This window comes from Apium graveolens, chromosome 2, assembly GCF_009905375.1.
Source record: "Apium graveolens cultivar Ventura chromosome 2, ASM990537v1, whole genome shotgun sequence".
In the NCBI taxonomy this organism is placed as follows: Eukaryota; Viridiplantae; Streptophyta; class Magnoliopsida; order Apiales; family Apiaceae; genus Apium; species Apium graveolens.
Window position 1 is genome coordinate 194,242,019 of NC_133648.1, and position 13,883 is coordinate 194,255,901.

At 35.3% G+C, this 13,883-nt stretch overlaps 1 protein-coding gene across 3 annotated transcripts; it reads right to left on the bottom strand.

The window, feature by feature from the left end:
- Nucleotides 1-359: 359 nt before the first annotated feature.
- Nucleotides 360-3,990, bottom strand: LOC141708034 (uncharacterized). 3 transcript variants are annotated; one of them, XM_074511503.1, is made up of 4 exons: nucleotides 3,478-3,990; nucleotides 2,187-2,354; nucleotides 1,420-1,650; nucleotides 360-566 (listed from the first exon to the last, which is right to left on the bottom strand). In XM_074511503.1, exons 1-3 carry the CDS (start codon nucleotides 3,871-3,873, stop codon nucleotides 1,447-1,449), a joined length of 768 nt encoding a protein of 255 aa, XP_074367604.1. In that variant the 5' UTR covers nucleotides 3,874-3,990; the 3' UTR covers nucleotides 360-566; nucleotides 1,420-1,446. The 3 variants fall into 3 exon arrangements, with proteins under 3 accessions (XP_074367604.1, XP_074367603.1, XP_074367602.1); XM_074511502.1 differs by having other exon boundaries at nucleotides 360-618; XM_074511501.1 differs by having other exon boundaries at nucleotides 360-1,333.
- Between the last annotated feature and the right edge of the window lie 9,893 nt (nucleotides 3,991-13,883).

Sequence of the window (13,883 nt, forward strand, 5' to 3'; positions counted from 1 at the left end):
CTAACGTCTCGTAAGAAGGGCATAAAAATTATTTGAAATTTGAATACTTAATTTCACGGTAATAGAAGAAAATAAAACAGAGTAATTAATTTTAATCCTTTAAGTTTACCTGATCTAAAGAAATTCTCGAGAACAAATACATTTCGACTCCGTTTATTTCTTTTTGACACCAAAAAAGAAAAAGGGTTATATAATGTAAAATAATAAAATATTAGTATTTCTATTTCCTATGCTTTTTGCTTGCTATTCTTTATGTTCAATACCCAGTTCAACGACCATGTTAACCTGTAAAATGAATGTTGACTAACTTTCAAACTTTGCAACTTGTGGTTGATATGATTTGTACACCTAGGCAGATGTATAATGTATTTGTAGTTCAGAACTATACGTAAAATCACATGGTTGTTTATATGGTCAGATATGAATGAAATGCTACAACACTCTTTAGTCTTAAATTGCGTTTCAAGAAGTATCTGACTTCACTTCTGCCGGCATTGCGTTTTAGGTGAAAACATACTTGTGACTAACAAACTCCGGCTGTCTAATCCATTTCAGGCGGAAACAGCCTGAAAAACATTAACACGAACGAGCAAGGTTGGCACCCACCCGCAGAAGGACCTGCAAACTCACAAAAACACACCACAACTCTCTACTAATTTTGTCATTGGAGAGCAAAATTAATCCCCTCATTTTTTAAAATAAAGGGCATTGCAACAATCCGGGGTAAAAGCCGCTGCTTCCAATATAATACTCCTACCATTCTAGCTTTTATAACGTGTAACTGTATTATTTTAAAGGAAACCTCTTTCTAAGTAGAGGGCAAACCAGCAATTCAAAGCATCCAACAATGTGCATGCAAATTTTATAAGCAAAACAAACTGGCTTCTCCATCAGAATGAAAAAGACTTTTTGAATCTTACTATATACCATATCTGCACAAGAAAAATATTTATTTCTCCATATATTCAACTCCTCTATAAGTATATAAAGATATCTTGCTGTTTCTAGTGGCTCAGATTTTAGAAATAATGCATCGTGGCTATTTTGTTCATCTTAAAGTCAAATATGTATAAATCCAAGCCCGTCCAAGTTTACCTACATTTGCCTAAATAGGGAAAAGGCAACAGATCTAGCCGCAATCACCAAGTGTACTACTAAGTAGTTCCACACTTATTAAGCATATGGATGTACTTGAGAATGGTTATGAGGTATGCTTTTGATGGCACAAGTTGACTCTAGGTTACCACTTGGAGGTGAACATAACAAGTTTACAAAATTTCCACCATATTTCAAAAACTCACAAGTGAAGGATTATTGCCGATACAAATAGTATCTGAAAACAAATATGACCATTTATGAAATAAGTAAATTTTAAATAATATATTAATCAAGATAGTATATCAGACAGTTAATACTTACAGGTATTAGTGAAAACATGGCGACCAATTACAGTGTGGAAAGAGTATTGGCATATGCTCTTTCTGCTTCTTTTCCAATGGACGAAAGGTTGATACTTATCTCTCTGCAGAGTCTGCCTTCGACAAGTCGAACAGGTAACCACAGTTTTGGCTCCACATCAACAACATATGAAAGGGTTGTCTGGAATTCTTCATTGGGCGAGGAATTACTTTGTTCACATGTTATGGTATTCTAAGCCAGCAAAGATTTTTGAAACATATCAGCTCTCTTGTTAATGGATCACAAAAAGCATATTACAAACTGCAGATATACTTAAATTTAAATTATGAGTTGTGGCTACACTTACTTTTATTGCTTCATTTGTTCTCTCTCAAATGTTGAACTACAGTTTATACGTGTATATATAGATTTGACTAATTATGACATCCGCAAAATTCATTTTGTCATGGGGAAGCGAGAGAAACTACCTTGCAAAAAGGATCTAGCCATGGCAGCTATACATGTTTAGATCAAGTATGAATGCAAATAGGAGCCTTGCTTAGTTAACAATGGAACTGATGTCGTACTTTCACATCCATAATAACAACTTTAATTGCATATTGTATCTATTGATGAGCTCCGACTAGTCGACTATGACTAGCATGGTCTTTGTTGGCAACATCAAAATAAACAGGTCCAACTTAATAGCACAAGCATAGAGATGGATATATTAATTGCACAGAGATGTGTCCTAAAACTGCAGAACAATAGTAGGAATACTATCTAACCTGCTCTATAGACCATTTTCCTTGAAATAGCTTAAAGTCACCTTCGATCATATTAAATTCAATATCCCTTCTTTGTCCTAAAGGAAAGCTCTCTAAGTCATTCTCAAAGCAGTCCACAACTCCTTTGGCATTAAATTTAATTCCGAAGGCCAGATTCTGCTCTCCTATCTGTTAAAAGGAAATCAAAAAACAAGTTGCTCTCACATATAATAATTTGACAATTCGATCTTAAACCTTAACACGACAAAGAAGTAACAAAATCAAAATTCCTTAACCTGTGCTAATGTTGTTGTGGAATGACCAATAATATAAGATAACCTTAAGAGAGCCCTTCATTGCAAATAATATTTACTAGTCTTATCTAAACTCATGTACAGCCATTATATTCCGCCAATGCGTGTTACTGTCAAGAGTACAAGGACACAGATAAATACGGGCTTATTTCAAAAGTACTATTTTCGATAAGAACAATTAAAAAAAAATTAAGCAAATTATTTTATTAACACTTTTTTCTTTTCAAAATACCAATTCACTGCAACCAAAAAAAACAACCTGCAACCACCATGTTTTTCAGAAAAAAATTAGGGGCAGTAAAAAGATTAAAGGAATGAAAAGTATACATGTGGTAAATTCCCAAAAATATTCAATAGTCAAGTACTTCGAAGTCCAAAAATAGAACCATGCCATGATCGCAAAAGTAAATGTTTAGCTATTAAAAATAAAAACTCAAGTACCCGCTCAACTTGAAAATTCATTTCTGATCTAATAATGCAGTAAAGATATAAGCAACAAAATATATAATTATGTAGTAAAGATATAAGCAGCAAAATATATAAACCAAAGAAGTCTCGCTCTAGCAGTATTGAACCAGGATATCGAGGGTTCAGGATAACAAAATGGGGCCATGAGTGTGTTCATATAGCAAAGTGCAGACCTCGACCCAACACTTGATTACAAAATATGTTTACATACAACAGATAGTATACAGTAATCAGTACACCACCAATGTGCTAATTAGTACTAGTAATATAACTTTAAAGATCACAACAAATTACAAAACCGAAATTATCCACCAAAACACTATAATAAATTAATCAACTTGATCCTAAAACACCGTTCGAAAAAATCCAATCCTTTAAAAAATACTACAATCAGAGGTTAGCAGATTCTGAAACAACTCAAAATAAACCCGAAATTGTGATCCCCTGTTAAATAAAGAATTTAACATTCCACAATCCATCATAGCAAAATTCCACAAACACACAGTAGTAAATAAATGAAGGGGATGGACCTGAAAAAGGCGAGCAAATTTGTGACGTTTTTGGAGAAGCTGGTTAACAGCGAGACTTGGTATAAAATCAGAGAGTTTCTCATAATCAGTCAAAACATCCCAAACATGTTGCAGAGTAGCATCCACTTGTATCTTTGATCGAATTCTCCTTTTGTTCTTCCCAATATTCTCTATCTCTATTTCAACCCCGTCACACTCATCCGGGTCGGGTTCATCATTTTCTTGAATACAAGTAACAGAATCATCTGTAGTTGAAAATGTCGGGATAAAATTAAAAGATTTGAAATGGGGTTTTCGAGAAAATGGGTGTAACTTGGTTGAATTTGTGGGTTTTGAAGCGGGAAATTGCGAACAAGTATGTGAGAAAATGGAGGGTTTTGATGTGTAGAGTAACATGGAGGAGGAGGAGGAGGAGATACGATGATGTTTGATAAATGTACACGTCTTTTACATTTCTTCCACCATAATTTTATGCTTTAACTACAATCGGCTCATGTTTCTTATCAATCGTCCGTCATTTGACTCGTTAATAAATAAAGGGGTTAAATGATCTTTCAGAGTTATCCAACTTAAAAAAAAAATCAGTCTAACGCAAATCTTTTTAAAAATTTTAAGTAGGTCACTCGTTGACGTTAATTCTTGGATGGAAAAATGACTTGGCAATCTGATATGGCTGATTTGTGTCCAGTCTGGCACATGGACCTTATCTAAACCTTATACCCGGCCCAAATATTATATAACCAGTATATCATCCCCTTTTTATACAAAATTAGGGTTCATATCAATCTCAAACCATCTGCTATATCCAGTACGAAGAACAGTAGTTCTTCAGTTAAAAATCTGTTCGGAAGTAGCAGTAACTACTGGACAGGTGATAAGCATTACGACCCTTATTTTGAATATCGTTTCAATGGTATCAAATGCAAGTGCGATCTGGTGACACTATGTCAAGAGGTTTGGAAAGAAGGGATATTGGACCCGGGAAGAAGGTTTTTCGATTGCAGTCAATGGAAGGCAAGTCTATTTTGTATTGTTATCTTGTTTAATGCTTAAATGTATTTAGCTAACTAGACTTATATTTTGATTAGGATTCAAGGAAAAAATGTAACTTTTTTTTATGGGATGATCCTCCATACACCGATAGAGTAAGAGAAGTTGTTCAGGAATTGAAGGCAAAAGTGAGAGCCAAAGATGATCAACTGGAAAGAGCTATAGCAGAGTTACGTTTTGTCGAAAAAAATGTTGGTTTTGAACGAAGAATGTATGTCACTTCGTAAGAAAAATGGTAAATTAACAAACAATGTTTTCATTAACAAACTAGATGGTAGCAAAATGAAGAAGTTAGTATTGCTTATAATTATAGCTTGGTTTGTTTTTAGGTTCTTCAAGTAATGGTGAACATTGGTGACAATGTTCTTAGTGATTTCATGTAATGGATGCTATCAATATTATCAATATGTTGTTAGTAAATGTTAGGAATATGTTGTGTACTTGATGATAACTTGAACAAAACACTTAGTAGATTTTATTTAAGTGTAATTGTAGCTTTCAACAGATGATCATTTCAACATCCGTTGAAAGAGTAGTTTATGTAACAATAGTTTAGTAGCACATTCCTGCATATCAAAATGACTTAATAAAATATATGATGTAGAATGTATAGGTCATGTTGACTACTAGATTGATATGCAAGATATGTTGGTTAATTATAAATATCAGAAGCCTTGTAATCTTGCATAAATGAAATGGAGTTAACTGCCAAGAAAACAGTCTCAACGGATGTTTCATAAAGTTTCAACGGATGATCAACTAAAGCTTCAACGGATGATTCACATAGTCTCAACGGATGATCAGCCAAAGTTTCAACGGATGATCAACCACAGTTTCAACAGATGATTTAATGAAGCTTCAACAGATGTTCAAATTCAAAAGAGCAGTTGATAGTGACTTGACAATCACATGCGTTGATTGTATGCAAATGGAATGTGGCAACCTATTTGCAGGGTTTAGAGAACAAAGAAGCATTTCCATTTCCATGCTAAATAAAATATTTTCAAAGATGTTGGATTGAGAAATAAAGTAGCATGAAATTAGACTTGAAATATTTTGTCTTATTTACTTGTCTTTTTTATCATGTAACTTGGTGGTATATAAACCAAGTATAGCAAATTGAATAGTATCCAAGTTAGTAAGCATTTACCAGAGAAATAGATAAGGCAAAATCTGTAAAGAATTTATGTGTTCTTGTTGTTCAACTTGTAAGCAGATGTGTACAATTTTGTAACACAGAGTTCTCTACTTAATATATATCTCTGGTGGAAAAGTTAAATCCACCAGAAAGTTTTTAAGTACTTGTATTTAAATACTTTGTATTTTAATTTCTACACTACTTTCATTCCGCACCATTGCTAGATCAAACACAGTTATTTATTTATAGAAGAACTATTCTTAAAATAAAAAAGAAGCCAGAATTCCATTCAACCGCCTTCTGCAATTCTTGTTTAGATTATTTGGGAATAACAATTGGTATCAGAGCAAGCTCTTGAAGAACAAAGAGTTTAAAGATTACAACAACTAACAAGATGAGCAAAAAGGATGTTGGAGTAAAGATTTCATTTCTTGACAAAGACATCTATCACCATTGGAAGGTGAAGATGCACTTGCATCTCCTATCTCAAGATGAAGCATATGTGGACCGTATTGAGAAAGGTCCACATGTCCCTATGGGAGCTGCTACAGGAAATGAAACATCGGTCCCAAAGCCTAGAGCAGAATGGTCTGATCCAAATATTGAACAAGTTCGTAAGGACAAAAAAGGCCATGAACATATTGTTTAATGGTGTTGATGGTGACATGTTTGACAACATCATAAACTAAAAAACTGCTAAGGATGTCTGGAAAACTATTCAAGTTATATGTGATGAATCTGAGCAGGTAAGGGAAAATAAAATACAACTCTTGATTCAGCAATATGAGCATTTTTATAGTGAAGAAAGTGAGTCACTCACTGACATATTTGGTAGATTTCAAAAGCTACTAAATGATCTAAAGTTGCATGGAAGAGTCTATCAAACAAAGGACTCAAACCTCAAATTTCTTAAATCTCTACCAAAGGGTTGCAAACCCATGATAGTCTCACTAAGAAACTCTCAAGACTACAAGGAATTCATCTTGGATAGACTGTATGGAATTTTAAAGACCAATGAGCTTGAAATAGAGCAAGATGAGAAACTGAAGAAATGAAGAAAGAGGAGAGGATCCATTGCATTAGTTGCTGAGTAAGAAAAGGAGAATGAGACAAAGGTTGAAGCTGTTGAATCTGCATCAAACCCTAGAGTTTGTGAAGGCAAAGGAAAAAGGCTAGTAGTTGAACATGAAGACCAACTTAGTCAAGATGACATGGATGACATAGATGAGCATCTTGGTTTTCTGTCCAGGAGGTTTTTCAAGCTCAAATTCAAGAAGAATTTTGGAGCAGCCAAGTTCAACAGAAACATGGTTGATAAGTCTAAATTCAAATGTTTCAAGTGTGGTTTGGCTGGTCATTTTGCTAGTGAATGCAAAAAGTCTGATTCTGGTAAAAAGAAGTTTGAGGAAGTTGATTACAAAAAGAAATATTTTGAGTTACTCAAATAAAAGGAAAGGGCTTTCATCACACAGGAAAATGACTGGGCTGCAGATGGATTAGAAGATGATGAAGATATAAGCTATGTCAATCTAGCACTTATGGCCAAATCAGATGAAACAGAGGTTAGTTCATCAAGTAATCAGGTAATCACAACTAAACTATCACATTTATCTAAGCTGAGTATAATGATGCCATAAATGACATGTCTACTGAATTATATCATCTGCGTGTTACACTCAAGTCTCTCATTAAAGAAAACACTGATCTTAAATATAACAATCTGTTTTCAAGTGAAAGAAATACTGTGTTAGAAACTCAATTTGTTGAGTTTAAAAAACTAAAAATAGAATGCAAGATTGCCAAAGATGAATTGACTGAATCCCTAAAGAAAGAGAATCTTTTAAGAAAGCAGCTTGAATGAGAACATGAAGTAATTAAGGCATGGAAATCATCTAGAGATGTCCATGCTCAAATTACTAAAGTTCAAGGTATAGAATCTTTATGTGATGCAGCCTGGAAAAAGAACAAGGAGAAGCTTGATTTCAATCTGGAAGAAGGACTTTCAACGGATGTGGATTCGAAGGATGATGAAAATTATCCGTCGAATAATGATTATCCGTTGAAAGACAATGAGCCACATCCGTTGAGTGTAAGTAAACCAGTTAGTAAAGCTAAGCTAGCTAAATTAAATAAAAAATATGGATCAGTTTCTAAGAACTTTGTTCCAGGAGAAACAAGTTAAGTGAAACAAAACAAGAGAGTCAATGTAGGCCACCTGTCTATTAAGCAATTAAATGACAGATTGGAGAAAATTGAAGTGAGAGCAGAGTCTAAAAGGAAAACAAATAGAAATGGGAAAGTAGTAATCAACAAACATAACAACTACACATCTGATAAATATGCACCAAGAAAAATCTGTGTTAAGTGTGGTAGTGTTAATCATTTGTCTGTTAATTGCAAACTTGCTATGCCTACTTCCATGTCGGCACCTCCTTCATTTCCCAATATGCCTACAATGCCTGTGAATGTTATGCCTGCACATAATTTGAATGCACAGTTTGCTTATATGCCATTTGCACAAAATCCTTACTATGCTGCATTTAGTATACCACAAATTCCATTTAGCATGTCATACTGGAATACCATGTTTTCTCAAAATATGCCTTTCCATGTTAATGTTGGATTTTAATCGCAGCGGAAGCATGGCAAAACACTTTTACACATATAAAATCCAAATAAAAGCATATAAATCGTGATTAAAACATATGAATCAATTACTAACCTTTAATAGCGATCCAAAAGCAACGATCGGAGATCCTTAGCAGCTGCTCCTCAAACGTGAAGCACTCCACCGGTATCCACCAAGAAAACGATGCTAAGGAGGAGGAGGAGGAGGTGGAGAGAATTAGGTTTTTCTAAAAATTTTGGGTTGGAATAAAAATATAGTTTATAATAGTATATTTATAGGCGAAATTTTCAGCTGAAATTTTCCCATAAAATATTATTATTATTAACCCTTTATTATTCACATTAATAATTAAAACATCTTTTAATTATTAATCCTTTTTCTAAACACTTTAGAAATAATTCTCTCTCTTGATTTAATTTCCAAAAAATTAAATTCTTAATTAATAATATTAAGAACTTTTCTTAATTAATTTATAATCAATTAAATCTCATTTAATCAATTATTAAATTTGCCAATTAATTATTTATTTCATAAATAAATAATTATTAGCCATTATTAATTAATTCCTCCACCATTAAATCATTCTCTTTTATGGTGTAACCCTGTAGGTTCAATATTAAGCCGGTAGTAGAAATAAATAATAATAAAACTATTTTATCATTATTTATATAAATTCTCTAATTTATTAAATATGATTAATCAATTAATCATATTTATTCTACATCGTGAGGGATACTTCTCAGCATATCGCGACTATCCGGATAATACGAATTCACTGCTTAGAATACCAAGAACCTATTCAGTGAATAGTTACCGTACAATTAACCCCTTCTACCCTCCAATGTCCTGATTAAATACAAGGCATGGATCTTGTGTCAAGCCTATCTAATTTAATCATTTGCTTTCTCATTTACTATGCTCAGTTCTATGTAAATTAGAAACTCCTTTCTAATTTCATTCACTCTGGCCAGAGATTCCTGAACTAGCATAAGTGGATCAGCCTTGAACATTCTTTTCCTTCACTGGAAGGGGTAGATCCTTTATTGATCATACACTATCTTCGTGTACAAATTCCTATACCCAGTAGAGCCCTAATAATTGTCCCTGGAGACTAAGAACTAAACCAAAACATAGTTCAGTGTACACAAGATGATTATGATGACCTCAAGTCTAATGATACTTGTACAACTATCACTATATGAACAACTGCTGACACGTGAGTGAACTCCATCAGTTGTTCAGCTGTGCGAGTCATGTTCAGTGAACTTATTCTATAATAAGCACCTACATACTAGCTATAGTGTCACCACACAAATATCTATGAGAACAGACATCCTGTCTTTATGACGATCAAAGTGACTTTCAGAAAGTAGCTTTGTGAGTGGGTCTGCTATGTTGTTATGTGTGTCAACTCTCTTTCAATACAATACAAGAAATGTGACCGCGCTCCCACTAACCCTTTTGTAGACACATGGTTCATCTACGTTTTTGATAAAACCAAACTCTTTGATTGTCTCATCAAAACGGATGTTCTATCTACGAGAACCTTGCTTTAAACCACATATGGTTCATAGCAGCTTACACACTAGGTTTTCATTTCCCTTGGAAAGAAAACCATCTGGCCAATTGACAGATTTCGTAGTCGTAGTAAGCAGCAATTGCAAGCAAAATCCGAACTGATTTTAACAGGGCTACAGGTAAAAGGTTTCATCAAAGTCAATCCATTACCTTTGTTTGAATTCTTTTGCCACAAGCCTGGCCTTAAAGGTCTCCACCTGGCCATCTGCTCCAATCTTTCTTTTGTATACCGTATACATAGATTCCATTTCGGATTTCATGGCACTTCGCCATTTCTCTGAGTCAACACTACTCATAGCCTCATTATAGGTCACAGGGTCGTCTTCATCGATGATTGACAACTCATTGTCATTCTCAATGACAAGGCCATAATACCTCTTAGGTTGGCGAGACACTCTCTCTGACCTACGAATGGGCTGTTCCACAGAAGGTTGTTCAGTCTGAACAGGTGTTTCCACTTGATCCGTAGTAGTTTGTGCTTCTTGAACTTCATCAAGTTCAATTTTGCTCCCACTGTTTCCTTCAAGGATAAACTCCTTTTCCAAGAAGGTAGCATGTCTGGAGACAAACACCCGATGATCGGTGTAAAAGTAATACCCTAAAGTCTCTTTAGGATATCCCACAAAACTACATTTTACGGATCGAGATTCCAGCTTATCTGGGTCAACTTTCTTGACATAAGCTGGACATCCCCAAATCTTAATGTGTGTAAGACTCGGTTTCCTTTCTTTCCATATCTCATATGGAGTTTGAGGAACAGATTTGGAAGGCACCTTATTCAGTAAATTTGCCGAGGTTTCCAATGCGTAACCCCATAGGAATACTGGAAGATTCACATAGCTCATCATGGACCGAACCATGTCTAACAGAGTTCGATTTCTCCTTTCAGATACCCCATTCAACTGTGGAGTATATGGAGGAGTCCACTGGGAGACTATACCATTTTCTTTGAGATAATCTAGAAACTCTCCATTCAAGTATTCACCACCTCGATCTGATCGAAGAGTTATAATACTGTGTTTGGTTTGTTTCTCCACTTCATACCTATACTCCTTGAACTTTTCAAAGGCTTCAGACTTGTGTTTCATCAAATACACATATCCGAATCTAGATCTATCATCTATGAAAGTAATGAAGTACGAAAATTCACCCATAGCTTGCGTAGACATTGGTCCACATACATTTGTGTGTACCAATCCTAGCAAATCTGCAGCCCTCTCTCCATGTCCACTAAATGGAGATTTGGTCATTTTACCCAATAGACAAGACTCGTATGTAGGATATGATTCAAAATCAAAAGGGGTCAAGTAACCCTTCCTTATGCAATGTCCGCAGTCTATTTTCACTAATATGACCAAGTCTGCAGTGCCAAAAGAAAGTGAGATTTTCATCATCCCTTTTCTTTTATTAGTTTGTTCAATCTGAAGTAAATTATGTCACATACAAACAGACCATTATTTAAAGTACCACGTCCATAAAGAATATTATCTCTAAGAATAGAACATTCACTATTCTCAATAATAAACGAAAATTCAACCAAGTCTAACATGGGAATAATATTCCTCACAATCGAGGGAACAAAATAATAATTATTTAAGAAAAAATAGTCTTGCCCGTAGGCATATGTAAATGAAATGATCCTACATCTTCAGCAGCAACTCTTGCTCCATTTCCTATCAGTAGAATCACCTCCTCTTCCTTAAGAGTCCTACTTCTCCTTAATCCCTGCAACGAATTGCAGATATGAGAACCACAGGCGGTATCTAATACCCAAGTAGAAATTTGATTTAATGACATATTCACTTCTATCATGAACATACCTGAATCAGAAGCGGTAGTCTCACTACCCTTCTTCTTCTTCAATTCTGCAAGGTAAACCTTGCAGTTCCTCTTCTAGTGCCCCACCTTGTTACAGTGAAAGCAAATAACTTTGCTCTTGGGGTCTTCAGCTTTTGGTGGAACCGGCTTTTGTTTACCTACTTTCTTCTTCTTGGAAGGGTTCCTCTTCCTTTTCTTAGGATTGGAACCTTCACCAATTAGAAGAACAGAACTCTTCTTAGGGGGAAAATTCGATTCCGCGGTCTTCAACATGTTGTGGAGTTCAGGCAGGCTGACATCCAACTTATTCATGTGAAAGTTCACAACAAACTGCGAGAATGAACTCGGAAGCGATTGCAAGACCAAGTCTTGGCTCAGCTCCCCATCCATGGAAAAACCAAGTTGTCCAAGACATTCAATCAAATTGATCATCTTAAGTACATGGTCATTCACAGATGATCCCCCAGACATCCTACAACTGAACAGCTCCTTCGATATCTCATATTGAGCTGTCCTCCCCGCCACATCATACAACTCTTGTAGATGCATTAGGATAGTGTGAGCATCTATATGCTCATGTTGCTTCTGTAGCTCAATGTTCATGGAAGCTAGCGTGATGCATTGAGCAACATTTGCATCATCTATCCACTTACGATACACAACATGTTCAACATTATGTGCATCGCTAGCAGGTTCAATAGGCTTAGGTGAGTCAAGCACATATTCCAGCTTCTCAACCCTGAGAACAATTCTCAAGTTTCGAAGCCAGTCAGCATAATTAGGACCAGTCAACTTGTGAGCATCTAGTATGCTCCTGAGTGATAGTGCAGAAGACATAATGTATATCGTAAATCTGTAAATGATAAACACATAACAACACTTAGCAAATATTCAATTTCATTTCAAAAATACTATATGAATCGGGTCTTTATTCATAAGTGGCTCCCACTAGTTTATCTAATTTATTCAACCCCCTACGTGAAAAATTAAGCATTCATAATGCTAGTGGGAATAGGGATCCTACATTCCATCACATAACCTCGGCTGTGGCACGAACCGCCATGTAATGTTCAATAGGCAGACAACTCTTGTCAATTACATCTTATGTTATTCCCTAATCAAACTTTAGCCTCTTGAATACTTGAGTCACGGCTGTGGCACGACAAACTCAATATTCTAAGTCAAGTCTAACCCAACATTTCGTACAATTGAATCAGTCTCCAATGGTCCACGGCTGTGGCACGTACCGACCTTTAGATTCTAATTCAATGTACACATCTCTACGTAATAGACAAGTATTTCTTATTTCGAAATCAAAGCCCTCGGCTGTAGCACAAACCGACAATGATTCAAAAATAAGAACTACTTTCTATCATGTTGGAAGGCTATGACCGACACAAGCCCGTTGTGTCATTGGCCAATTACTACTTGATATTATTTAATTTTAGAGGGATTATATTACGTTATAATCATAATCATATTATAAAGAGATTCTTCCTTTTAAATTAAATATTTCAAATCAATAATCAATAATCAGATGATTCCCAGATCGGGTGGAGCATTGTCAAGAGGCGTCACTTACTAACCCTTTCTTACAGATAGAAATCTGTTGTTGACAGAATCATCCTTTCTCTCATATTGAAAATTCATATTCAATTTCGTGTTTTATAAACACAAGAATCTCATGATTGTATTCATAATATTATTATTAAGGTTATGAAACAATTTCACTATACTAGATTGTCTAACAAACGCCTTATGTTAATTTAAGTTCACCTAAATCTATCATCGCATGATAAACTAAGCATATATCACATATATAAACATGAATAAATGACAAGGTAGGCATGTTATATCATCTAGCATATTGGTCTAAGCATTATACATCTCTATGTATCACATGAAGCATTTAAAAGCTATTATAACAGTCAAAAAACAGCTTTAAAACACTTCTATTAGCTATAAACAGTTCGAAACAATTTCATAAAATATCATATAATATACCATTAGAAGCGTCTCGAAAAGACGAATCCAACGGCACCAAAAACGTTCAATTCTGAGCCCAAACGCGCCCTCACGCGCCCCGGAAAGGTAACCCACGCGCCGTCACGCGCACACGCGCTGTCAGGCGCGTGTCACACCGCCGCCCACGCGCGCCCACACGCCCACGCGCCTCACGCGCCCAAAACCCTC

What these genes read in the sequence shown, in the direction of transcription:
- LOC141708034 (XM_074511503.1), bottom strand. Translation starts at nt 3,873, where the DNA reads ATGTTACTCTACACATCAAAACCCTCCATTTTCTCACATACTTGTTCG. An exon ending in AATTTGCTCGCCTTTTTCAG is followed by an intron (nt 2,355 to 3,477) that starts GTCCATCCCCTT and finishes TCCTTTTAACAG; the next exon opens with ATAGGAGAGCAGAATCTGGC. An exon ending in GAAAATGGTCTATAGAGCAG is followed by an intron (nt 1,651 to 2,186) that starts GTTAGATAGTAT and finishes TTGCTGGCTTAG; the next exon opens with AATACCATAACATGTGAACA.